The following is a 27,777-nucleotide window of genomic DNA, read 5'->3' as shown; positions in this document are numbered from 1 at the left end:
CCTCCTAGTGCGGCATCCTTTTTCCTCTATCTGGACTAACCAAAAGTGCTATCAACTGTGAAGCCAACTAGCAACAGGGAGCTGCAGCAGAGGGATGAAAGAGTCACATGCGGCTCCAGAGCTGAATGTGGCTCTTTAATCCCTCGGCTGCAGCTCCCTGTTGCCGGTCAGCTCCACACTTAGAGGAATCATATCTCATTCCTGCCCTAGTGTTTTCTACCCCCAATGAAGGTCACATCAAGGAAGCATAAGGATGGCATTATCCTCCCAGAACTAATACTGGTAGTCCTCTACTTACAACAGTTTGTTTAGTTCAGAGTTCTAACAGTGCTGAAAAAAAGTGACATTTTTCACACTTAATGACCTTTGCAGCATCCCCGTGGTCATGGGGTCGAAATCCAGATGCTTGGCAACTGGCTTATGTTTATCATGGTTGTAGCATCCTGGGGTTATGGGATTCCCTTGTGTGACCTTCTGACAAGCAAAGTCAATGGGAAAGCCAGACTTACTTAACAACACTGTTACTAATTTAAAAACTTCAGTGATCCGCTTAACAAACGTGGCAAGAAAGTTCGTAAAATGGGGCACAATTCACTTAACAATTGCCTTACAAGTTTTGAGCTCAAGGGTGGTTGCAAGTTGAGGACTATCTGTACTTTGTTATTTTAGCCTTCAAAATGCGACATACCTAGAGAAAGGAGGTGAAGGCTATGAGAGAGATGAACAACTGTGTGCAGCAAGGCACTCCACCATAACTGTGGGGGACTGTTGCCTTCCACATCACCCCAATAAGAGAATAACAGAAGGGACCTTGGAGGTCTTCTAGTCCAACCTCCTGCTCCGGCAGGAAGCCCTATACCATTTCAGACAAATATTCTAGTTTGTCTGACATGGTGAACTCTAATATATTAGAAGACCTCCACTCTTTTATTGATTGATAGATAGATAGATAGATAGATAGATAGATAGATAGATAGATAGATAGATAGATAGATAGATTAGAGTGGAGGTCTTCTAATATATATATTGGGGTTCACTGTTTTAGTTTAGTTAGACAGAGACAGACAGACACATAATGTAGATAGATAAGATGGATGGATGATGGCTAGATAGGCAGAACGATCAGTGATAGTGAACCTATGGCACACTTGCCTGAAGTGGAACATGGAGCCATGTCGCCTGGCACACGCGGCCATGCCCGTTCCTCTCCCGGGTTTAGGGTGTGCATGTGCATGCAATGATTGGCTGGCCTTCGTGCATGCGGCAGTGCCGGAAACTGGAAGAGCTGGTCTTCCGTTTTCCGGCCTGAGCATGCGCAGCCAGCCAGCTGATCGTCATGCACACATGCATGCCAGTAACTGGAAGATTAGCCGGCGTGCTAGGACCAGAAGTTCATTTTTCGGCGCATGCATGCCCCCTGGGGAGCTTCTCTTCCGGGTTGTGGCCCCGACGAGCGTGCACACATACACGCTCCCCTTTTTTGCCATCACTGACATAGATGATAAATACCATAGATGGATGATGGATAGATATAGAAACAGACAAATGACAGATACAGAGATGGATGGATGGATGGATGGATATAAACAAATTACAGAAAATGACAGAAGTACAGAGATGGATGGGTGGATGGATGGATCTGTCAAACAGTTGACAGATAGACAAGACAGATGACAGACAGACGGATAGATGTATAGATACAAACAGATGACAGATAGATGGATACAAACAGATGATAGACAGATAGATATACAGACAGATAGATATACAGACAGAAGTATAGATGGATAGATACAACAGATTTCGGATAGACGGACAGACAGACAGATGGATGGTTGGATGGACGGACGGATACAAACAGATGCCAGAGATAGATATACAGACAGACAGATAGATGGATGGATAGATACAGAAAGATGACAGCTAGATACAGGCAGACAGATGGGATGGATAGATACAGATGACAGAAAGATAGACAGAGATAGATGAGAGACAGAAAGACAGACAGATGATAGAGACTGACAGACAAATGACAGATAGGCAGACAGACAGATATAAACAGATGAGATAGACAGACAGATGAGATAGACAGACAGACAAATGACAGATAGATAGACAGACAGACGATCTATTGACACGGTAAACTCTAGTAACATATAAATGCACACACGGCCTCGACGGGCACGTGTTCGTACATATGCTCAAGGGAAGAGAAAAAGCCGTTTCCTTCCCCCCTCCCTCCCTCCCCAACGGCTCCTGCCAATCCATCCGTCTCGAGAAGCCCACCTGCCCGGATGGGGCCCGAGGAAGGGGGCTGAGGACCACCCTGGCAGTTGTTAAGGGACAAGGGAAGGTCGGGAAAGGGCTGGAAAGAGCACGAGGGGAACAAGCCCTCCCCCGCCCTCCCACCACCCCCACCACCACGCCCGGCCCTCCTCCTCCTCCTCCGCAGCCACAGCCTCTCCCCTCCCCGCGGCACACAGGCGATTCAAACTCGCCCCTCACCTCCATGGCCGCCGGTTCGGAGCCGCGACGAAGAGGGGGGGAGACCCCTTACCAGACTCTCCCCCTCCCCCTGCTTTCTTCCTCCAGGCTCAGACCGGAACCGGAACGGAGGCCGCCCACCAAAGGCGACGGCCGGGGACGCGTCACTTCCGCCCCACCTTGCCTTTCTCCCCTCCTTACTCTATGATCAGGGAAGCAAGCCTCGGGTCGAGAGAAAGGCGGGTTGGGTTTCTTTCCCCCAGCCCCCTCCTCTTTCCCTCCCCACAGCTTTTTAATTCCCTTCGGGCGCCGTTTAAGGCGACGAGCCTGGAAGCGGCTCCAACGCCTCGACGGGCGGCGAAAAGGGGGCAAAGGAAAAACGCTAGAGCGGCCGCCGCCGCGCCGCCTTCGGGAAGCCGGCGGATGTGACGTCGAAGCCAACGGTTCCATTGTGAATGGGGGGGCGAGGCCGTGGATTTGGAACTTCCGCTTGGTCCTAGAGCGCCGCTGCCTGCCTTTCGAAGCCGACTAGACAAAGGGTTTTTTAAAAAATCCCTTTAGCTTTCATTCAAAGGAAACCGGAAAAGGAAAACCAGAGCGTCCTAGTGGGGATGAGAGCGGCGGTTGGGGCCGGGCTTCCGGGGCCTTCGGCGCCATGTCCTATGCCTACCTTTTCAAATACGTTATCATCGGGGACACCGGTAGGGGAGGGGTTGAGGGGGGGTTCCTAAGGCTTGGGGGGGCGCTTTGGGGGGGGATGATGGCGAGACTGGGGGCGGCGTTCAGTGAAGCTGCTTCCTCACCCCAGGGTCGTGCCAGGACCGTGGTTGCATTGGCATCAGAACGTGGTTAAATCTAGGTTAGGTTTTGCTGATCTCTAAAAACCAGGTTTTGTGCCAAACCAGGATCTGGCCTCATTCAGTCCCCAGGTTAGCCAAGATTGGACCCAGAGGGAAGAAATGGACATTGAATCTATAACAGGTAGTCTAATCTAACCATATAGGTCGTCCTCGGTTTACATCACTTCATTTAGTGACCGTTCAACAATGGCATGAAGTTTAGACGACACTGAGAAAAATCTGACTTATGACCGTTTTTCGCACTTGACGGCCTTTGCAGCATCCCCACGTTCCCAGGATCAAAATTCAGAGGTTTGGCAATTGACCCGTATTTATGGCGGCCGCAGGTTCCCAGATCCCCCTTTGGAACCTTCTGACAAGCCGAAGTCAATGGGGCAGTCAAATTCACTTAACAACCAGGTCATCCCCTTCACTACTTCAATGACTCACTTAACAACTGTGGCAGAAAATGTTGTAAAATGGGGTAAAACTCACTGAACAAATGCAACGGAAATTTTAGACTTGGTTGCAGTCGTAAATCAAGGACCATGTGGCTGAGTTAACAACTGCAGTAATTCACTGAAAAACAGTTGGCGGGAAAGATCGTAAAATGCAGGCAAAATTCACTTAACAAATTCATTTAGCAGCAGAAATTTTGGGCTCGATTGTGGTCGTTAAATCAAAGAGCATGTGACTAACAACAATTTGGCTTAAATTTACTTAAACATGGTGGCAGAAAAGGTCGTTAAATGCAGCAAAGTTGTCTGAACAAATGTCTCACTTAGCAACAACAATCTTGGGTTTAACTCATAAGTTGTGGACTGAACATTGTTTCCCATTTTGGCCACTGCATTCTAGAAGTTCATACAAAGTAGCCAAATTTGAGGAAAAACTGTTCTGCAAGTCATCTTAGACTTAAAACCATTCATGTAGTGACTTCAAAGTTACAGTGGCACTTCAGTTGTTCACGCTTATGACCTTTGCAACATTCCCATGGTCACGTGATCAAATTTCAGAATTGGCCACCGGCATGTATTTATGACGGTTGCAGTGCTCCGGGATCATGTGATCATCTTTTGAGACCTCCTGAGAAGGTCAATGGGAAAACCAGATTTACTTAACAATCATGTTAGTAATGTAACCATTGCAGTGATTTACTTAACAGTTGTGTCAACAAGGATCACAAAATTGTGCAAAACTGACTTAATTGTCCTGCTTATAAATTTTGGGGTCAATTATCGTAAGTCGAGGACTTCCTGTATACAGTCATTCCTTTTACAGTACGTACCTCTCCCAACGCTGCTTTTAAATCTCCCAAGATTCCTGATAAGATTACAAGTATAAAACAATCACAGCAAAGTTATACCTGGTTGAAACAAATGTAACCTTTCTTCTGTTTATAGTTTAGTATTTTATCTCTAGGCTAAGAGACACAATAGCAGGTCTATTAAAAGATTAAGAAATGAACCATTTAAAGTTACCACTTTAATGATTAATACAGAGAGAAGTCACTAAATATATAAACACCCTTTTAGAGCCCTGCCATAGAGCTTTATGCACACACACAAACACACACACATATGTTGCATGTGTGCTGATAACACAAATGCAACTCAAATGTAACAAAGGCAACCTAAAAAAAATGGCTTTCTGCTTGGATGGCTCTTAGGGTGAGCCAAAAGACAGAAAAAGGGAAGTGTTTGTGTGCATGTGTGTGTGTGTGTATGTATGTATGTATATATGTATGTATGTACGTATGTATGTGTATATATGTGTGTGTGTGTGTGTGTTGCATTTGTGCTGATAAATACTAAACACTAAATACATATTGAAATACACTAAATACACTTGGGAGACCGCCTGCTGCCAATTACCTCCTCTAGACCGATTAGATCCCACAGATTAGGCCTCCTCCGAATTCCATCCACCGGCCAGTGTCAACTGGCGACTACCCGGAGGAGAGCCTTCTCTGTGGCCGCTCCGACCCTCTGGAACGAACTCCCCGTGGAGATTCAAACCCTCACCACCCTCCAGACCTTCCGCAAAGCCCTTAAAACCTGGCTATTCCGACAGGCCTGGGGCTAAAAAGCTTCTACCCCCTTCTCGAATGGTATGACTGTTGTGTGTTTTAAATTATGTATTGTTGCGTGTCGTTTTAATTTTTGTCTGCATCCCTCTCCCTTGGCTGAGTTGTGAGCCGCCCTGAGTCCCCTTCAGGGGAAAAGGGCAGCATATAAATAAAATAAACATTCAAACATTCAAACAACACATATATAGACATATACATATACATATACATATACATATACATATACATATACATATACATATACATATACATATACATATACATATACATATATATATATATATATATATATATATATATATATATATATATATCGCTCTCTCTCTCTCTCTGTATGTACACACTTGGCACACACATGACATACTCCCTAGAAAGAAATACTGGGGATAAGACACTCCTAACACCCCTTGGGGTGTGGGTTCTGTTAAGTTGCAGCCTGTTGTGCCTTGAAATGGCTTCTACTATACCACTCTAACATGGCTTCTTCTGTACAGTGCAATGGAGTTGCCATGGTAATGGCTTCACAGTACTACACAAGGGGGCTCCCTCTGGTAAGGGGGAAAAAAATCCAATATTAGAAATTAAATTTGGCCCGGACATTTTAATACCCCAATAAGAGAATAGTTGAACACCGGGTTTTCAGCTAGTGTGTGTGTATATTCTTGTTAGTTGCGAAGCCATGTCCGACCCATCGCGACCCCATGGACAGCATTTCTTCAGGCCTTCCTGTCCCCTACCATCCTCTAGAGTCCATTTAAGCTCACACCTACTGCTTCAGTGACTCCATTCAGCCACCACATTCCATCGTCCCCTTCTTTTTTGGACCTCAATCTTTCCCAGCATGAGGCTCTTCTCCAGTGAGTCCTTTCTTCTCATTAGGTGGCCAAAGTATTTGAGTTTCATCTTCAGGATCTGGCCTTCTAAAGAGCCGTCATGGTTGATCTCCTCTAGGACTGACCAGTTTGATCGCCTGGCAGTCCAAAGGACTTGCAGGAGTCTTCTCCAGCACCAAGGTTCAAAGGCCTCAATTCTTTGGCTCTCAGCCTTTCTTATGGTCCAACTTTCACAGCCATCCATTGAAACTGGGAAAACCATAGCCATGATTATACACACTTTTGTTGGCGGGGTGATGTCTCTGTTTTTTACTGTGCTGTCTAGATTTGTCATAGCTTTCCTCCCCAGGAGCAAGCGTCCTTTAATTTCTTGGCTGCACTCCCCATCTGCGGTGATCCCCATCTGCTGTTATATCTATCTATCTATCTACCCACCTACCTACCTACCTACCTTTTCCTTTCTTTCTCTTAGTTCCATCCTTCCCTTTTTTCCTTTTCTTCTCCTTCCTTCTTTCCTTTCGTCCTCCCTTTTCTTTTCCCTTCCTATCTACCATCTACTTATCCACACACACAGACACAATATACTCCCTCCCTCTCCATCTCTCTCTCTCTCTCTCTCTCTCCCTACCTACCTACCTACATACCTATCTATCTATCTACCTATCTACATCTATATATATCCCTACTTACCATTTTCCAGCTAATTTGTGATTAAGGTGCTATGTTAGAAACGGAAAGGCAGGATCATATAACATATAACATCTGCTGTTATATCTATCTATCTATATACATACATACATACATACATACATACATACATACATACATACATACATACATACATACAGAACAAATATAAATAAATAAATGGATGCATATTGTGCTCCTCTTGCATAGCATATAGTGTAGCACAGCATAGTAAGTTGGAAGGGATCTTGGAGGTCATCTAGTCCAGTGGTCCCCAACATTTTGGGCACCAAGGGCCCGGTTCCATGGACAGTGGTTTTTCCACAGACCCAAAAGGCCGTGGTTTTTTTGTACTGCCTGCAACCCATGGATGGGGCTTTGCTTGTTTACACAGCCTAGTTTCTGACATGCCCGTTGGAGACCCTGATCTAGCCCGAACCCCTGCTCAACCAGGAGGGTCTGTACCAGGGGTGTCAAACTCGCAGCGTCATATTGTCATCGCATGACGTATCACAACTTTTTTTTCCCCTTCACTCAACTGGGGCTGGGGGTGGCCAGCCTGTGATCTATACCAAGGATCTATTACTATTCTTCTCATCCTTCCTAATGCCTATCTCTTCCCACTTATGACGATAGCCATGTTGCTCGTACCTTTACAATTTATATTGTTTTATTTGTTTCCTAGTATGATTTGATTACTTATTAGTAACCTATGACTATCACTGTGTTCCATCTTATGATTCTTGATGAATGTATTCTATTTTATTTTTCTTTATGTAAACTGAGAGCTTAGGCACCAAAGATACATTCCTTGTGTGTCCAATCACACTTGGCCAATAAAGAATTCTATTCTATTCCTATTCTTCTCTTCCTTCCTAGTATCTTTCTTCCCATTTAGGACTATAACCATGTTGCTTGTATCTTTCAATTTTATGTTGTTTTAATTTGATTGCTTATTAGTAACCTTGACTATCACAAAGTGTATCTTATTCTCGATGAATGTATCTTATGTACAAAGACAAATTCCTTGTGTGTCCAATCACACTTGGCCAATAAAGAATTCTATGCTATTCTATTCTATTCTATTCTATTCTTTTGGATCTTGGGGACCACTAAATTGATAATTTTAAATCCCGCAGACCACTAATATGATTATTTTTAAAAAAGAGAAATAGTATTTAGTGCAAGATAACAAACGCAAATAATTTTTCTACAGACCACCAAAATTTTCTCACGGACCACCAGTTGGTGACCGCTGATCTATACCATTTCAGACGAATGGCAGTCCAATCTCTTCTCAAAAGCCTTCAGTGATGGGGTACCCACAACTTCTGAAGGCAAGCCTGGTTCATTGTTCTCACCGTTAGGAAAGGCCGTCGTTGTTGTAGTTTGCTTCTCTCCTTGATTGGTTTCCATCCACTGCTTCTCATCTTGCCTTCTGGTGCTTTGGACAATAGTTTTCCTCCCCACATCTTTGTGACGCCCCTTAAATACTTGAACACAGGCTGACTCTGCAAACTGCTTAGTCTTAAGTGCTATTGTTATTCTAGCCGCTTTTCAAACACAATGTGAAAACCTTTGTTTCTCGGTAAAGATCAAGAATTGTTAGTAAGGTGGGGGATTGAGATGGGGTTAGCCAGGCTCCTAAACATGAACTCCTACAGAACAGAAGAATTGGAAGGGACTTTGGAGATCTTCTAGTCCAAATTCAGGCAATTCCTCACTGTGCGATTCTGCTGCCAACTCCGATGGCTGCTGGCGGGCCACAACAGAGAGATTCTTTTTTCCCCCCCAGAAAATATTTTATTCTCTTACATACCATTTTAAGTATACATTAACATAATGGTTATTTTTCTTTACATTTATCATTCTTATGCATTTATTCTTTCATTTAATAGGTTATAATACACAGTTTGTATTGCTTTATTTACCATCCCTTCCTCCTGTTGTAACACCACCTTATTTTCCCTTTCTTTTCTCCCTCCCTCCCTTCTCTACTTTCTTCTTTCCTCTTCTCCTTTCCCTTCCTTCTTCCCTTACCTTTCTCCTACTCTTCCTCTTTCCCTCCCTACCCTCTCCTTCTCTTTCTCTCCATTCCATCCTCCTCCTAATGAGCCGAGGTGGCGCAGTGGTTAGAGTGCAGTACTGCAGGCTACTTCAGCTGACTGCTAGTTCGGCAGTTCGACTGTTCAAATCTCACCAGCTCAGGGTTGACTCAGCCTTCCATCCTTCCGAGGTGGGTAAAATGAGGACCCGGATTGTTGGGGGCAATATGCTGACTCCGTAAACCGCTTAGAGAGGGCTGAAAGCCCTATGAAGCGGTATATAAGTCTAACTGCTATTGCTATTGCTATTGCTATCCTCTCCTTACCTCTTTCTTCTTTCCCCTGTCTTCCTTTCATTCTCTCCTCCTCTCTCCCTTTGTTTTCTATTAATGTAGGTGTCTCTTTCAGGTCTCAGTTTATGTTCCTTGGGATGGCATTTCCACAAACCCAAGTATAATTTAATATCATTTCTTAGTCCCTTACCTTCGATAATCTATCCTAACTATATTCCCCCCCCCTTGTGTCTCTCTCTCTCTTGTATATATACTTATATATTTAATATTTTCTTTTCTGTTTTCCCCTTCTTCCCCCCTTTTTCCATTTAACCGTCTGGATTCTATTTCTTCTCCCTACTTTCTTTTCTAGTTTCCTTTCTCTAGACAATCATAAAATCTTCCCCATGTCTAGAAGTACTCTGATTCCTCTTTATCTTTTATTTTCATTGTCAACATATTCATTTTTAAGAGTGCAGAGAAGAGCAACAAAGATGTTAAAAAGATATGAAGAACAGTTGCAGGAACTGGGTATGTCTAGTTTAATGAAAAGAAGGAATAGGGGAGACATGATAGCAATGTTCCAATATCTCAGGGGTTTCCACAAAGAAGAGGGAGTCATACTATTCTCCAAGGCACCTGAGGGCAGAACAAGAAGCAATGGGTGGAAACTAATCAAGGAGAGAAGCAACTTAGAACTGAGGAGAAATTTCCTGACAGTGAGAACAATTAATCAGTGGAACAGAAATTGCCTCCAGAAGTTGTGAATTCCTCAACACTGGAAGTCTTTAAGAAGATGTTGGATAGCCATTTGTCTGAAACAGTATAGGGTTTCCTGCCTAGGCAGGGGGTTGGACTAGAAGACCTCCAAGGTCCCTTCCCACTCTGCTATTGTATTGTATTGTATTTCTGCACAAGAGGGATTCTTTATGACTCACTTCAAAACAGAAGATTGCTTAGAAGGTTTTACCACACAAGAGTCCAAATATCTAATATGCAGAAAGACAGCAAAAACAGAATTTCAGAGTCTGCATTCAGTAAATGGAGAGCTTTCTAATACACTTCTAATTGTCCTATATCTCGGGGAAATGTGGTTTATTAAACACCGAGGGATTATAAAGATAAACAGGTATAGTTTGCACTGGTAAGTATAAATGCATCAGTAAATTGTTCCCTAGAGTGCCTCGGTTAGACACAAATCTCTTTTTTTAGCCAGAAGAGTTTACAATAATATTTTATCTTTTTCTTTTTTAAGGTGTCGGGAAATCATGCCTCTTGCTACAGTTCACAGATAAACGGTTTATGGCTGTTCATGATTTGACAATTGGTGAGAATCAAAGCCAGGTGGCTCTTTGAGTCTTGGGGAATCATAATTGTTGGAATTGTGCTTAGCTAGATGTCAATAGTGCCTTGGCCTTTCTAGGGCTGAGAGAAAGTGACCGGCCCTAGGGTGTGACTAGAGCAAAACTAAAACTCACGGTCCCCCAGTTTATAGTTTGGTACTTTTAAGCCAGTGTTTCTCAACCTATGCAGCTTTTACGTTGTATGGACTTCAACTCCCAGTATTCCCAGGCTAGCATTGGTGGCTGTGGAATTCTGGGAGCTGAAGTCCAGAAAGTTGAGAAATACTGCTTTAACTACTACACCATACTGACTCATACATACATACATACATACATACATACATACATACATACATACATACATACATAAAATCTCCAAGATAGACAACAGCTCAGGTTATCTATCTGTAACGTGCTCTACATGGGGCTGCCCTTGAAGAGTGTTCGAAGACTTCAGTTAGTCCAGAACGCAGCTGCGCGAGCGATTGTGGGTGCACCCAGGTACACCCACGTCACACCTATCCTCCGCAAACTGCACTGGCTACCCATTAGTCTCCGGACCCGCTTCAAGGTGCTGGTCATCACCTATAAAGCCCTACATGGCATCGGACCTGGGTACCTGAGAGACCGCCTCCTGCCTCCTGCCGATTACCTCCCATAGACCGATCAGGTCTCCTCCGGATTCCATCTGCCAGCCAATATCGGCTGGCGACTCCCCGGGGGAGAGCCTTCTCTGTTGCAGCTCCAGCCCTCTGGAATGACCTCCCCGTGGAGATCTGAACCCTTACTACCCTCCCGGCCTTCCGCAAAGCCACTAAGTCCTGGCTGCTCCAGCAGGCCGGGGGGCTTGTGAAATATCCAGCCCCACGGTAACTGTGAATGTTGCATATTTTAAAGTGTTGTTTTGTTTATTTATCCCCTTCCCTTGTTTATTGTAAGCCGCCCGGAGTCCTTCGGGAGTGGGCGGCATACAAGACCAATAAACTCAAACTCAAACTTTTTTAATGAAACCAGAATAGGGTAGATAAGAACTGATGTAACGTCTGCTTATCCCGCCCTTCAAAATCAATTCACAACATCAACATTTTGCGATGTATTACACACAAGAGTTACTCATTGATTTCTGGATTAGTAGAGTCTGTAGCAGCAGTTCTTAAACTGGGCGCAGTTACTCCCAACAGGGTCATTTGGGCATCCGGCATTCGGGGGGGGGGGGTGTTAACGGGAACCATTTGTAATGGTTCGTTTGCGAGTTTGAACATCCAGTTTGAGACTGTTGTCGCTCAGATGTTTGTTTAAAACCGTGTTTTTCAAACTCAGCAACTTTTAAGATAGGTGGATTTGAACTTTCGGAATTCCCTAACCAGCGAGGAATTTCTTCTACAGTATATGGCAACGATGGCGAACCTTTTCGGCACCGAGCGCCGAAAAGGGAGATCGGGCACTCATCTGGGCTGCGACCCAGAAGAAGAGCTGCCCAGGGGGCATGTATGCGCTGGAAAATGAGCTTCTGGTTTCTGCTTCACGCAGGCTAGCAAGTCTACCGATTACTGGCATGCATGCTACAATCAGCTTTGCCGGCACGCGTGCTCACTTCGGAAAACAGAAGACAGGCTCTTCCAATTTCCGGCACTGCTGCATCCACAAAGCTGATCGTCGCATGAGCATGAGTGCCAGAATCCCAGAAGAACGGGCAATGCCACGCATGACAGGCGGCATGGCTCCGCGTGCCACTTCGGGCATGCGTGCCATAGGTTGGCCATCACAGGTATGTGGGAAAAGGTGATAGCAAAGAAAGAAGCCAGAATCATGAAAGAGGGACGTAGGTTGAATGAGCGCACAGAGTTAGGTGTGATTTCAAACCAGCTGATTCAAGATGCTACAGCATCAATGCTTTTCCCTTACCTTCTGTTTCCCTGATGCGCTAGGTAATGAGTCTTAACTTCAAAAAAGTAGCCTGCTCTCCCACTTTCGAGGTGGGCTTAAATCTAAATTTCCCAACACCTGGTGTCCGTGACTCTGTGGTTATTTCTTCTTTTGTTCTTGTACTTCTGCTTGTTGAATTCTTCATTTCACAAACTCTTCCACATTCTGTTCCTTCCCGCCTTGGTCTAGATCCGTGATGTCGAACCTATGGCACACCTGCCACAGGTGCAACACGGAGCCCTTTGTCAGGGCATGCGAGGTGCTACCCTGTAAGCTGGCCAGCGTGCGCATGCACGCAGCTGATTTCGAACTTTTGAGGCCATTTTTTCACCAGAACGCAAAAAACCACGTGGCACGACAAAACCGCGCTCAACTAAAGCGCGCCCGATTAAACCGCGTCGCTGACGTCATCAACAGGGCGACAACAGCGAGCGTGGAGAAAGAAGGGCACTTTAAATAGCACTTTAAAAGCAAGCCGATTCAAGTTAAGGTAAGGGTTAGGGTTAGGGTAAGGGTTAGGGTTAGGGTTAGGGTTAGGTTAAAGGGTTAGGATTATGTTTAGGGTTAGGTTAAGGGTTAGGTTAAGGGTTAGGTTTAAGATTAGGTTTAGGGGGGTTAGGTTTAGGTTTAGGGGTTAATTTTAGGTTTAGCGTTTACAGCGTGCTTCTGTCTCCGCGCTGTTGTCGCCCTGTGATGACAGCTACGCGGTTTCGTCGAGCGCCCTTTAGTCGAACGCGGTTTTGTGGTGGAACCGAAAAACCGGACCTACGGGCAAACCAAAAGTTCAGGAACAGACTTCCGATTTTTGCTCATAGGGCCAGTTTTAGCTCTCTGGAGCCTTCAGGAGGCTTCCCTGAACACTCCAGAGGGCTAAAACCAGCCCTACAAGCAACTTGAAAGTGAGTTCCGGTTTGTTCGTAGGGTCGTTTTTTGCTCTCCGGACCCTTCAGGGAAGCCTCCGGAGAGCTAAAACTGGCCCTATGAGCAAACCGGAAGTCCGTTCCCGAACTTCCAGTTTGCTCATAGGGTCAGTTTTTCATGCTCCGGAGGCTTCAGGGAAGAAGCTGAAGCCTCTGGAGGGCGTCCCGGGGGTGGGGGGCTAGTTTTTGCCCTCCCCAGGCTCCTATAAAGGCTCTGGAGCCTGAGGAGGGAGAAAAAAGCATGCCAAAAGGGGGGGGGAGTGCTGGTCGTGTACGCATGCGGGCTGGGGTGTGTGCAAAGCATTATAGGTGTGGCACTCCCGCGCACGACCCCCCCTGCACTCTCCCCGCTTTTGGCACGCAAGCTAAAAAAGGTTCGCCATCAGTGTTCTAGATCCATGATGTCGAACCTACGGCACGCGTGCCAGAGGTGGCATGTAGGGTCCTCTTCTTGGGCACGCGCACCTTCACCAGCTGCTCTTCTGGTTTCAAGCGCGCACACAGAAAACGGCCTAAAATGGCCTGGAAATAGTCTTAAAACCGCCCAGAAAACGGCCTGAAAATCGCCTGGAAAACGCCGTAAAAACAGCCCGAAAAATGGCCACAAAACAGGCATACACGCGCCAGCCAGTTGGTCTTCAGGTTTCTGGTGCTCTGCCGTGTGCCCATGCATGCACATGCACGCGAGTTCTGATTTGGGTACTTGGTCCTGAAAAGCTTCACCATCGCTGCTGTAGATTCCCCACCCCTTCACTCCCGCCGTCCTCTTCCTTATCAAAGTCTGGATCATGCCAAGAAAGGGGTACAGCGTAACAAGGCCAGTTCCACGTTGAATTAATTCCTCTTCCATTTCCCCACCAGGTGTAGAGTTCGGGGCACGGATGATTACCATTGAAAACAAAAAGATCAAACTGCAGATTTGGGATACGGTGAGCAACCCCAGACGCCTTTTCTGGGGAAGGGGAGTGGTAGGGAGTGTGGAAGAGACAGATTGAGTGGGATTGGATTGTCCCGAAGGAGCAAGGAGCAGTTGCAGCGACCCTCCTGTTCTGACCTAGGCTTCCTGAGACAGTAAAAAGCACATGCTTAGTCCCCCCAAACCCTCTTTTTATTCCAAAGGCTGTGAAGGACTCACCCATAGTGAGTCACAAATAGTTTGTAAAGAGTCTGTTACTGTAACAAGAGTTTGTTACAGTCTTTCGGGATAAGGCTGATAAGCACCCACCTTTATCTCCCTTGAAACCCTGCCTAATTGGTAATTAGCTTGTCAAGGCCACATGGAGCACAGAGTCAACACGGAGCTTCAGAATCTAAACCGACCAGAACGAACAAAGTTTCATCTTGCGAAGGCATCCATGCCTTTACTCCTCCTTTATGTCTTATGGGAGGGGGCCATTCATCTCCAAGCCTTACTGCCGAGTTGTCTCTGCGCATGTGCACACTGGGAACAGGCTCCCCCTGTTCATCTGCCTCGCTAATGTCTGATTCTGGAGGCTCCGGAAGCAGCACAAAACTCCCAGATGGCCCTGGCCTCCTCTCTGCCTCTGATGCAGAGCCCTCGTCCGAGCCTTCCCCAGACACCAGGACTGGCCTGGTGTCTGGGGAAGGCTGATCATGTTCCTCCCCAACCTCCTCACTGTCCAAATCTGCTTCCAGCTCTGCTGGCCGACCACAACACCTGATGCGTAATTCTGTGTGCTTCTCTTTTGCTCCAAAGGCTGGCCAGGAATCCTTCCGTTCGATCACCCGCTCGTATTACCGAGGAACAGCCGGGGCGCTCTTGGTCTATGACATCACCAGGTGAGGCCCAACCGCAACGCGCAACCTAGAAGTGGATCGGGATTTCACTGTTTAGCCCGGTTGTGCTGCCCCAGCAGTATATAGCTAGTGTAGGAATTAAGAACCATCTCCTTTAAGAAACTACCTCATGGGAAATGTAGGCAGAGACTGCCTTTTGGGAAATGTAGTTCTATGACATGTGATCATATCTGTGTTTTTGATTGGCCACTAGGGCATTGTGCTTGCATGCAAAGTTTATAGCCGGTCAGTTTAAATGCCTTTGTGAACCGTAGTGTTTGTATCTCCGCTCAACATGGGAGTGAAATCATCATCTTTTTACACGAGGTGATGGGACAGATTATGGAAAGTCAGAAGTATCTTAACACTGAACTGTAAGTTTTGCTATTAAGAATGCCTGATAATAAACTTGATCTGAACGAGATTCCTAAGCGTGGAGTTAACTGCATGCCCCAAGCAAGCCTACAACGCTCAAGGCAGAACACCGGTGATTCCCAATGTTTTGGTTTGGATGACCATTGATGGTCTGGCAGGTCCTTGCAGGTCATCCAGTTAAGCTGCCGGAATGATTTGGATAGAGCAATGAAGGAAAAAGGAGGAAAGGAAGGAAGAAGAAAGGAGAATGAAGAGGGAAGGGAAAAGAAGAGGGAAGGAAGGAAGGTTATAATGAGGGAAGGAGGGCCTCTGGGAAGTTCTGAGTACATGGCCACCACAGGTGCCCCTGACACAAGTCCATTCCATTCTATTCTATTCAATTCTCATTTCATTCCATATTTTCTGTTCTGTTCTCTTGTACTCTATTCTATTCTACCCTACATTCCATTCTTCTTTCCATCTATTCTATTCTACTCTACTCTACTCTCCATTCCATTCTTCTTTCCTTCTGTTCTGTTCTACTCTACTCTACTCTCCATTCTTCTTTCCATCTATTCTGTTGTTCTACTCTACTCTACTCTACTCTCCATTCCATTTTTCTTTCCATCTATTCTATTCTGTTCTACTCTACTCTACTCTACTCTCCATTCAATTCTTCTTTCCATCTATTCTATTATGTTCTACTCTACTCTCCATTCCATTCTTCTTTCCATCTATTCTGTTCTACTCTACTCTACTCTCCATTCCATTCTTCTTTCCATCTCTTCTGTTCTGTTCTGTTCTGTTCTACTCTACTCTACTCTACTCTCCATTACATTCTTATTTCCATCTCTTCTATTCTGTTCTACTCTATTCTACTCAACTCTACTCTCCATTCCATTCTTCTTTCTATTTATTCTATTCTGTTCTACTCTACTCTACTCTATTCTACTCTACTCTACTCTACTCTACTCTACTCTACTCTCCATTCCATTCTTCTTTCCATCTCTTCTGTTCTGTTCTACTCTATTCTACTCAACTCTACTCTCCATTCCATTCTTCTTTCTATTTATTTATTCTATTCTGTTCTACTCTATTCTATTCTACTCTACTCTCCATTCCATTCTTATTTCCATCTATTCTATTCTGTTTACTCTACTCTATTCTCCATTCTCATACCATTGTTTTCTACTGTTTCCTGCATCTTTCTCACACTACCTTCTGTTAGAGCAGTGAACTACCCTAATTCTTATGTGATTTGATGTTAATGCCTTATTTTACTGTAACAAGGAGAGTCAGAAGCCAATACTTCTTTTTCTTTCCCTATCTTTCCTCAATTTCCTTTCCCCTCCCCCCTCACTGCTCTTCTTTTTTACTTTTGTATTATATAATATTCTATAACTTAATTAAAAAAAAGTTTAAAAAAAACACCAAAGGGGTGGCATAGCGTGCCATCAGGCGCCCCACTTAGATTAACAGAGTTGGATGGGACCTTATAGGTCTTCTAGTCCAAACCCCCGCTCAAGCAGGAGACCCTACACCATTTCTGACAAATGGCAATCCAATCTCTTCTTGAAAGTCTCAAGTGATGAAGCTTCCGAAACTTCCGAAGGCAACTTCTGTTCTGTGGGTTGATTGTTCTCACGGTTAGAAATTTTTTCTTTATTTTTAGGTTGAATCTCTCCTTGGTCAGTTTCTATCCATTATTCCTTGTCTGGCCTTCAGGTGTCTTGGAAAATGGCTTGAGCTTCCTCCTCTCTGTAGCAGCCCCTCAAATATTGGAACATTGTTATCATGTCTCCCCTGGTCCTTCTCGTCACTAGACTAGCCATGCCCAGTTCCTGCAACCGTTCATATGTTTTAGTCTCCAGTCCCCTAATCATCCTTGTTGCTCTTCTCTGCACTTTTTCTAGAGTCTCAACATGTTTTTTATAAACGTGGTGATTTATTTGGTTTCTGCCTGGCACCTTGGCCAATGCTTTTACCTTTTTTAATTGTTCGATATTGCTTTGAAAAGTGGGAAGGAAGGGAGCAAGGAAGGGTTTGAACAGACTTGGGGTCTCAGGCCCTTTATCTGAGGGACTTTTTCCCTCAGGGACTCTGGATCAGAGGTGGGTTCAGACCGGTTCGGCCGAGTAGGTAGTAGCGGCGCCATCTTGTTTTTTGCTTCTGCGCATGTGCAGAAGCATTTTTAAAAGTACTGAGGATGTGCAGATATTGGGCATCAATACAATACAATACAATAGCAGAGTTGGAAGGGACCTTGGAGGTCTTCTAGTCCAACCCCCTGCCTAGGCAGGAAACACAATACCATTTCAGACAAATGGCTATCCAACATCTTCTTAAAGACTTCCTGTGTTGGGGCATTCACAACTTCTGGAGGCAACTTCTGTTCCACTGATTAATTGTCCTCACTGTCAGGAAATTTCTCCTCAGTTCTAGGTTGCTTCTCTCCTTAATTCGTTTCCATCCATTACTTCTTGTCCTGCCTTCAGGGGATTTGGAGAATAGTTTGACCCCCTCTTCTTTGTGGCAGCCCCTGAGATATCGGAAGACTGCTGTCATGTCTCCCCTGGTCCTTCTTTTCATTAAACTAGACATACCCAGTTTCTCAAGCGCACGCAGTGCGTCCCTGAGCAAACTGGCAGTAGCAACAGCCGGAACTCACCCCTGCTCCGGATGCCAAGTGACAATGGAAGTAAAAAGAGCCAAGGTGGCGCAGTGGTTAGGGTGCAGTACTGCAGGCCACTTCAGCTGACGGTTACCTGCAGTTCAGCGGTTCTAATCTCACCGGCTCATGGTTGACTCAGCCTTCCATCCTTCCGAGGTGGGTGAAATGAGGACCCAGACTGTGGGGGCGATATGCTGACTCTGTAAACCGCTTAGAGAGGGCTGAAAGCCCTATGAAGCGGTATATAAGTCTAACTGCTATTGCTATTGCTATACTCCTCTCCAATCCCCTGTGTTCCTCCAGTGCAGATTCTGGGGAGAAAGAAAGCTGGAGAGGATGTTTCTCCATGAAGCTAACCTTCTCAGCTTTGACCATTCTCACCTTCAATTTGACTTTTGCATTTTTTTTCCACCTTTACTCTTTGCAGGCGGGAAACTTTCAACCATTTGTATGCCTGGCTAGAAGATGCACGGCAGCATTCTAGTCCCCACATGGTGATTATGCTGATTGGCAATAAAAGGTAAGGATGGCTTCTGGTTTTTTCTTCCTTCCTGCCCACCCACCCACCAAAAGCCTACGAATCAATGCATGCCTGACTGTCTACGGTTCCTTCGACCAAAGCTATCTTTGCATGGCTTGCAACCAAGGGGGATAAAAATCAATGATTTTTTCTTTAAATTAAAAAAAAAATCAGTTTTTTAAAAAATAAATAAATCGGACTTTATTAAAATTTAAATTGGAATTTTTTAAAATGATTTTTATCAAATTTATTTTTAAAAAAATGCTTTTGGAGGGAACATCTGCCTAAAGATAGTTTTCTATTTAAGGCGCATTCGTAATTTGGTTTACTCGGTTGATTAAATGGAGCTTAGTTAGGTAGCATGAGGCTGTACATTCTGCAATATTGGGACTGTCGGTTGAGTCAACAGCGGGTCAGAGGAGGAGCCGCTGCGGGATCAGAGATGACAGTGTTGTGGCCTGCCAGCAGTCAGCTGAGCTGGCAGCAGAGTCGGACAGTGAGGATGTTGGGGAGGAGCATGGGCCAGTCCTGGAGACTGGGGAACACTCAGGCGAGGGATCTGCGTAGGAGGCAGAGATGGGGCAGAGGCCGTCTGACAGTGATCAATTGCCTATGGAGCTAGACAACAGTGAGGAAGAGGAACAGCTGGAGCCTGTTCCCAGTGTGCGCATGCGCAGAGCTGCCAGAAGAAAAGAACAACTCAGAAACCAGGGTAGACTTGGGAGTAAAGTCACAGGTGGAAGGTGATTGGCCCCTCCCATAGGACATAAAAGAGGAGCGAAAGGGGAGGGGGCTTTTGCAGGAAACAATTCTGTTGGTCGGTCGTTAGATTCATTTCAGGAGTGTGAAGATCTGTCCGTGAATCTCAGAGACTCTGTGCCCAGTCTTTCCTTACGCAGCACCTCATTTGGAAAATATTTACATGGCAGCTTTCCAAGATAGATGAGGTCTGTAGTCATAAATATTCCTTTGAAAGACTGTTTGCCAGGCCTTGGCTGAATGTGAATGAGAGGAATTCACATTCATTTAATAAAAGGGGTTTTGTCGGGACCAGGATTCTGCCTTGTGCTTTTTGAGGAAGCCTAGGTCAGAACAGACAGTTGCTCTTTTAAAAATTATGATTTCAAACAAGTTGACTGAAATCAAGGCTTTTTTCCTAGTGATTTAAATCGACTTGATTTAAATCAAATCTACCCTCGCTGCCACTGCAAAAGGGGAAGCCACAATTTTGGAAACAGATGTAGCTGGAAGATAGATTGTCTAGGAGCAGCCTCCTTTGGGCAGTTGAATCTGAACTTTCTATTTTATACAGCAGTATTTGTCACTTCTCTTAGGAAGATCCTTGGGGCCGTTTTCTTGCAGACATTTCATTACCAAACTATGTAACATCATCAGTGCCAGTAGGGCATAGGGGATTTGCAGTGGGAAGGGCAACAGCTTCCTACAAGCATCTGATCACTTTGGGAATCGGGTGGTTTTTCTGTTCTCATGTTGCTCTTTAATCTCTGCATGTCAATTTTCTGCCCAGAAGTCCTTTTGGGTTGAAAGTGTTGTGGCAGCTCACAACAGACGAGGATGATGAAGAGGTTGGGGAGGAACCTGGGCCAGCTCTGGAGTCTGGGGAAGGCTCTTCTGGATGCTCTGGGTCCGATGCAGAGATAGAGCGAAGGCCATCCAACATTTCCCAGCCAACGGATAGGCAGCTGCCTTTGGAAGCTGATATGAGTGAGGAGGAAGAACAGCTGGGCCTGTTCCAGATGCATGTATGCACAGATGGAGGACAAGGAGTTGACTCGGGAAGCAAAGCACACATGGACGCCGAATGGCCCCTCCCTGGCTGGGGAATAAATAGAAGGAAAGGGGAGTGGTGGTCGTAGGAGACAACAGTTCATATTTCTGAAGATTTGGGTCATCATGTTTCGTGCCACAGAGACCGCTTGCTAGAACTTAATTTGCAGCCTTTTGGCTGGGAGCTCACGGCCTTTCAATTATCACAAGGAACTGATAAGGTGTGTTACTGCAGTTGACTCCTTGAAGGACTATTTAGCCTGGTCATTTCGGTGGATGAATGCAATTGATTCACAAGAGGTCAATTAAGAGGGGTTTTTCATGACCAGGAGTCTGTTTCTTGCTTCTGCTAAGGCTGCGCCAGAACAGAAAGTCCCATGGCAATTAAGAGACAGTTATATGAAGCAGACTCCTTGTCCTGACAAAACCCTTTTTTATTAAGCTAATGTGAATTCCTCTCGTTCACATCTAGCAAACAGTCTTTCAAGGGTGAATTGACAACCACAGACCTTATCACGCTTGGAGAGCTGCCAGGCCGATATCTTTGCAAATGCTGTACAAAAAAAAAAAAAATTGGCAAGGAGTCTTTGAGAGTCACGAACAGATCTTCACATTAATGAAACAAACCAATTGTGTCCTGCAAACTCCACTCCCCTTTCGCTCCTCTTGCTTCTGGGGGGAGCCATTCACCATCCGCCTGTGTCTTTACTCCCCGAGCCAGCCCTTATTCCTTAGCTGTTCCCTTCTCCTGGCACATCAGGAACAGGCTCCAACTGTTCTTCTGCCCCACTGATCTCCAACTCCAAAGGCAGCTGATAACTGTTTTTTTTTTAAGTTTTATTGTTTTAATTAAACAAAAACACAAAAAAAGAATCATGTTTCGTTACATCTTGTAGAAAACGTGTCGATTGGTTACAAATACGTTACAAATATGTGTGTTTCTTCCACAATCATTACATATACTTCATTCAAATTGAATTGTACATTTTAAAATTTAATGTATTTTATTATCACTGTACCACAAATCTCATTTGGTTACAATTATTTAAACATGCTTTTATCTAAAATTATTTCTATTAAAACAAAGTCAGTTAGTAGGATATCTAAGCATTCCTTCCCCTTTTCCCCCCACCAACTCACAAATTAAGGCTTATGTCCAATTTACTTTTACTGGTACAACACACGTATAAATATGTGTTTGTGTGTGTGTGTGTGTGTGTTGCATTTGTGCTGATAAATAAATGGTTCTACCACAAATGCGCTAACGACAAAAGCACGCCTGACTAAACCGCGATGACAAAACCGCGCCGATGAATGAGCACTGAAGCATGCCGAAAACAGCGCGCCAACAGAAGCGCGCTGTAACCCTAAACCTAAACCTTACCTTAACTTAAATCACGCTTCTGTCGGCGCGCTTTTGTCGGTGCGCTGTTGTTGGCGCGCTTTTGACATCGCGGTTTTAGCGCCGCGGTTTTAGGGCCGCGGTTTTGTCGTTCGCGCATTTGTTGGGTCACGAAATAAATAAAGGGAGACTAGTATAGATCTATTTCAAGCTATTTAGCTCTCATCAGCTAGCCATACCCTTACTGGGAATCTAAATAGATGAGAGCTAAATAGCTTGAAATAGATCTATACTAGTCTCCCTTTATTTATTTATCAGCACAAATGAAACACAAATGTAACAAAGGCAACAGTAAAAAATAATGGCTTTCTGTCGTGATGATCTCTTGTGATGAGCCGATAGACAGAGAAAGGAAGCAGTATACTTCCTCCCATATTTGGGCATACCAGGGGTTTTGACACAATACATACATACATACATACATACATACATACATACATACATACATACATCATTAAACATTATCCAGGCAGCTGATAACTGTTGATAACTAAAACAAACCCTTGTTTTATCCTCTAGTCCCCTAGTCTTCCCATTGCTCTTCTCTGCATTATTCTCTGTATTCTCTTTATTCTATGTATTAACGATGGTTGCCTTTTCCCTGGGTCATGTGACCTTTTGCGACCTTCTGCAAAGTCAGTGGGGGGAAGACCGATTCACTTAACAGCCATATCACTACTGCAGTGATGTGCAGTCAGGGGAGGCAGAGCCTGGTTCCACCACAAAACCGCATTCGACTAAAGCGTGTTCGACGAAACCGCGTAGCTGACGTCATCACAGGGCGACAACAGCGCGGAGACAGAAGCACGCTGTAAACACTAAACCTAAAATTAACCCCTAAACCTAAACCTAACCCCCCTAAACCTAATCCTAAACCTAACCCTTAACCTAACCCTAACCTAACCCTAAACCTAATCCTAACCCTTAACCTAACCCTAAACTTAACCCTTAACCTAACCCTAACCCTAAAGCTAACCCTAAAGCTAACCCTAAACCTATCCCTTACCTTAAGTTGAATCGGCTTGCTTTCAAAGCGCTATTTAAAGCGCCCTTCTTTCTCCGCTCTCGCTGTTGTCGCCCTGTTGATGACATCAGCGACGCAGTTTAATCGGGCGCGCTTTAGTCGAGCGCGGTTTTGTCGTGCCACGCAGAGCCTCACCACTGTCATCATGAAAAGAAAAAATATATAAAAGGAAAAAGGCTGAGGTAGTTGCTGCCAGAGTCACAGTGGCTGACTCTGCTTAGTGCTTAACTGTTTAAAAAAGTCTCTAAAAAAGAGCCCTCTACAGCTTTTGCCCGCTTTCTTGAAAGCGGCTTTTGCCACCCCGGCGCTATTTCCAACCGCCTCTATGTCGGACATAGCGGCAGGGCGGCCAAAAGTCGCTTTATTTCTTTTTGCCTCACCAGCCATAAAACTCACTGCACGTCACTGCACTACTGTAATTTAAGAACTGTGGCGATTTGCAAAACTCACATAACAACTGTCTGGCTTTGCGACTTAAATTTGGGTCTCAATTGTGATCGTACAGTAAGTGGAGGGCTACCTATAACCATTTTTTTTGTACATGAGCGTGTTTCCTTCAGAGGTCCATCAAAGAGGGTTGAGGCCAGGCGGCTGAATTAACTGACTTTCAGATGGGGGTTTATTTGCATCATCATTGTTTCTTAGTTTGATCCTAAGCAGAAGCAGATAATTCTCTTTCTGGGCACAATGAGAATATATATTCTCTGAACAAAACTCCGCATTGGTGACAAGAAGGGCATTCGGCCAGTAAACACTGTGCTTGCTCTGTTCAGTTGCCCAGACTCCACCCTGCAAGGGATTATGGGGGGTCATTTAACGAAGACGATGGTCATTCTTTCTTTGAAGCTTTTCATGCTCTTATCCTCTGTTGACCGTTGTGTTTGCCTCTTTCCCCGTAGTGACATGGAGCATCGGCGGGTTGTACAGAAAGAAGAAGGGGAGGCTTTCGCCCGGGAACATGGCATGGTTTTCATGGAGACATCGGCAAAAACAGCAGCCAATGTGGAAGAGGTGAGCATTGTGGCTCGCCAGCGGCCTGCGGAGCTGGTAGCAGATTCGGACAGTGAGGCGGTTGGGGAGGAACATGGGCCAGGCCTGGAGTCTGGGGAAGGCTCTGATGTGGGCTCTGTGTCGGAGGCAGAGAGGGGACCAGAGCCCTATGCCAGTGATCAGCTGCCTTCAGAGTCAGACATCAGTGAGGCAGAAGAACAGCTGGAGCCTGTTCCCAGTGTGCGCATGTGCAGAGTTGTCAGACGAAGGGAGCAGCTAAAGGAATAAGGGTCGACTTGGGAGTAAAGCCACAGATGGACAGTGAATGGCCCCTCCCAGAGGAAATAGAAGGGGAGGGGAGTTTGCAGGAGACAGTTAGTTCACTTCATTGGTTCGTGACTCTCTGAGACTCCTTGCCAAGTTTTGCAGATATCGGCCTGGCAGCTCTCCAAGCCAGATAAGGTCTGTGACTGTAAATCCTCCCTTGAAAGACTTTGCTGGATGTGAATGAGCAGAATTCACAGTCAATTAATAAAAGGGGGGGAGGGTTTGATCAGGACAAGGAGTTTGCTTCATGCTCTTGGGAGGCCTCGGTCAGAACAGTGACAATTAAAAAAATGTTGGAAACTCTGCGGTCGGAAATCCAAGCATAACTTCTTCTGAACCTGTCAACCAGATGGTGGAGGATGTGGAATACCTTGTGGTCTCTTTCCTAAGTTTCAAATACCTCTTCTGATGAGAGATGAATCGGAGTCTATTTTCTAGTGGATTTTACCCTAATCTTGAATTTTTTCTTCTTTTTTTCCGTTTGCCGTTCCCAGGCCTTTCTCAACACAGCCAAAGCCATCTACAGAAAGATCCAGCAGGGTGAACTTGACATTTCCAATGAGGTGAGCTGGACGGAAGCCTCTCGGGGTCGCGGCCAAACCCGTAGCCAGGAATTCCGTCATGGGACGGAGCCGCCTTATTAGAATTCATCAGGGAAGAGAAGCAACTTAGAACTAAGGGGAAAAAAATTTCCTGACAGGTAGAACAATTGATCAGTGGAACAACTTGCCTCCAGAAGTTCCCTCCCAGAGGCTTCCATGCAGCCTGTTTTTGGCCAATAAAGTGCTTCAGGAGGCATCCATCGTGTCTCCCCCACCAGCTCTAACCATAATCCCCCCCCCCACTAGTCCACGGTGGAGAATTAAAATAGCAATAGCACTTTAGATACCGCTTCATCAGTGGTGAAATCTATTTTTTTACTACTTCAGTGGGTGTGGCTTGATAGGCATGGCTTGGTGGGGTCATGTGACTGGGTGGATGTGGCTATGTAGTCACATAACTCGAGGATCAAAAGACAGAAACTCACTTTAACAATGTCCTGCTGGAGCAGGGTTGGACTAGATGATCTCCAGGACCCTTCCAGCCCTAGATTATCCTCTCAAGCTGCATCCAGTGCCAGGCTTGTAGTCCTTCCTTCCTCTCCATTTTCTTCCTTCCCTTCCTTTCTTTCTCTTTCTTTCTCCCTTTTTTCTTTCTTTCTCCCTTTCTTCCTTTCTTTCTCCCTTCTTTCTCCTTTCTTTCTCCCTTCTTTCTTTCTCCCTTTTTTTCTTTCCTTCTTTCTCCCTTCTTTCATTCTTTCTCCCTTTTTTCTTTCTTTCTCCTTTCTTTCTCCCTTTCTTTCTTTCTTTCTTTCTTTCTCTTGTTTCTTTCTCCCTTTTTTCTTTCCTTCTTTCTCCCTTGTTTCTTTCTTTCTTTCTCCCTTCTTTCGTTCTTTCTCCTTTCTTTCTTCCTTCTTTCTTTCTCCCTTCTTTTTTTCCTTCTTTCTCCTTCCTTCCTTTCTTTCTTTCTTTCTTTCTCCCTTTCATTCTTTCTTTCTCCGCACCCCCACAACCCTGTGCAAAAACGAACCACCATCCCCTTTTGGGGAGAACCTGTAGCAAAAAACATGCTTAAAACATTTTTTTTTAAAAGTTCCAAAGATCAGTTGTGCGACATGCGATTGTTGGAACTTTTCTTTGTACCTTTTTTTTTGTAGTATTTTTTTACTACCGGTTCTGCGAACCAGTAGCATTTTTTTTTACTACCGTTTCAGGTGAACTGGCACAAACCAGTAGCATTTCACCACCACCCCTTTGCACTTCATAGTGCTTTTACACCCCTGCCTAAGCGGTTTACAGAGCCAGCCTATTGTCCCCCAACAATCTGGGTCCTCATTTTACCCACTTGGGAAGGAAGGAAGGCTGAGTCAACCCTGAGCCTTGGGAGATTTGAACTGCCAAACTGCAGCTGACTGCCAGAGTCAGCTGAAGTAGCCTGCAGTACTGCCCTCTAACCACTGTGCCACCTCGGCTCGCTGATCTGGCCCTTGACGAAATCCAGTCGGACGCCCCTGGTGTAGAGTATAAGCTTTAGGTGGTCAGGACACCTTTGTTTTCGATGTTTCCATGTCTAAATCCCTTTTCTTCTCCCCTTCCAGGGAAACGGGATCAGGATCGGCTCTAAACAGCCAGCGGTTCTTTCGGCTGGGACATCCGTCCGCCCGGGACCACAAGGCTCTGGGGACCGATCGGGCTGTTGCTAAGTTTGCTTGAAATCCTGACCAGCGCACTGAGGCTGGGAACAAATAGAGGATGGTGCCTTGTATTTCTTATTCAAATGGCATTGGGGGGGAGGCAAGGATTTTCCAGTCTGGTTTTCCTTTCTCCTTTTGATATGAATTTGGGGTTCCCCTGAATCTAATCTTTGGTCTCCCCATCAAGGGCTGTCTGGCTTTTTCTTCTAGAAGGAAAAGTATTTATTTCCCTTCTCCAGTCTGGATTTATGTCAACAGTGACTTTTCTCCCCACTGTTGAAAACTTCCTTCCCTTGGACTCCATTAAATTTTGGGGGGATCTTCCAGGTCGCCATACCTGATTAATATTAATATTAAGCTGTGATGTACGCTTTCTCCGCTTCCTATTAAAAAGTTTTCACATTTGCCTTTATCTGGCTCTTTTTTCACGGGAAAGGGAAGGGAAGGATTATACCAAGGGTCAGGGATGTGACCTACATTGGAGGTGGAAAACACTAGGACAAGAATGAGATGTGGTCTCTCTAAGACAGGGGTCAACTCTGAGCTGCATATGGCTCTGGAGCTGCATGTGGCTTTTTCATCCCTCTGCTGTGGCTCCCTGTCGCTGGTCGGCTCCACAATTGATAGGGTTAGGGCTTTTGGGTGGGACAGGTAAAGGAAAAAGGATGCTGTGCTAGGATGAGACTCTATGGTGGAGGAAAAAGGATGCTGTGCTAGGATGAGACTCTATGGTGGAGGACTTTTGGGTGGCTTCTGAATTGAACTAGGGGGGGGGGGCTTCCTGTTAGGACCTTTGTGGGTCTTTGAGTGTTTAAGGTTGCCGACCCCTGGACTATACAAAATGATTTGTTTCGTGTTCTGCCATGGCAGTTCTTTTAATGCAACTTTCCAACGGAGGAGGTTAGTCCTCGACTTAACCACTACAGTGGCCCGAGATTGTGGCTAAGCAAAACAGCGGTTCAGCGAGCTTTTCTTCACTTTGCGACCTTCCTTGCCATTGTTAAGCAGATCGCCGCAGTCATTGGGTTAGCAACACGGTGGTTGAGCGAAGGTGGCAAAATGTGATCGCCTAACTCCAGCACGCTGCGTCTGTCATAAATATAACCCTGGTTGCCAAGTGCCCAAATTTTGATCACTTGACAATGGGGATGCTGCAATGGATGTTAAGTGTGAAACATGGTCGTAAGTCACTTTTATTTCTGCTGTTGTAACTTTGACTGGTTACTAAACAAA

At 45.2% G+C, this 27,777-nt stretch overlaps 2 protein-coding genes across 4 annotated transcripts in view; one reads left to right on the top strand and one right to left on the bottom strand.

The window, feature by feature from the left end:
- TOX4 (TOX high mobility group box family member 4) overlaps positions 1-2,648 on the bottom strand; it is a 39,580-nt gene extending 36,932 nt beyond the window's left edge. For both annotated transcript variants that reach the window (XM_087714193.1, XM_087714194.1), the window contains exon 1: positions 2,506-2,648. In XM_087714193.1, coding sequence (XP_087570319.1) covers positions 2,506-2,511 — 6 coding nt within the window. In that variant the 5' untranslated portion in view covers positions 2,512-2,648. The remainder of the gene's footprint in view (positions 1-2,505) is intronic.
- A 435-nt stretch (positions 2,649-3,083) lies between these two features.
- On the top strand, positions 3,084-26,956 carry RAB2B (RAB2B, member RAS oncogene family). 2 transcript variants are annotated; one of them, XM_087712083.1, is made up of 8 exons: positions 3,084-3,185; positions 10,505-10,576; positions 14,300-14,367; positions 15,156-15,238; positions 18,688-18,780; positions 23,894-24,005; positions 24,806-24,874; positions 26,449-26,956. In XM_087712083.1, exons 1-8 carry the CDS (start codon positions 3,140-3,142, stop codon positions 26,551-26,553), a joined length of 648 nt encoding a protein of 215 aa, XP_087568209.1. In that variant the 5' UTR covers positions 3,084-3,139; the 3' UTR covers positions 26,554-26,956. The 2 variants fall into 2 exon arrangements, with proteins under 2 accessions (XP_087568209.1, XP_087568210.1); XM_087712084.1 differs by lacking the exon at positions 3,084-3,185 and adding an exon at positions 3,286-3,465.
- The last annotated feature ends 821 nt before the right edge of the window (positions 26,957-27,777 follow it).

Source organism: Thamnophis sirtalis, unplaced genomic scaffold, assembly GCF_051295495.1.
Source record: "Thamnophis sirtalis isolate CommonGarterSnake01/CBP01778 unplaced genomic scaffold, rThaSir2_p1.2 scaffold_4, whole genome shotgun sequence".
In the NCBI taxonomy this organism is placed as follows: Eukaryota; Metazoa; Chordata; class Lepidosauria; order Squamata; family Natricidae; genus Thamnophis; species Thamnophis sirtalis.
The sequence above is the reverse complement of the archived record's forward strand: the minus strand, read 5'-3'. Positions and strand labels throughout refer to the sequence as shown.

Coding starts and splice junctions, on each gene's coding strand:
- RAB2B (XM_087712083.1), top strand. CDS start 3,140: ATGTCCTATGCCTACCTTTTCAAATACGTTATCATCGGGGACACCG. Junction 10,577..14,299: donor TGTTCATGATTTGACAATTG/GTGAGAATCAAA, acceptor TTTCCCCACCAG/GTGTAGAGTTCGGGGCACGG. Junction 24,006..24,805: donor CAGCAGCCAATGTGGAAGAG/GTGAGCATTGTG, acceptor TGCCGTTCCCAG/GCCTTTCTCAACACAGCCAA.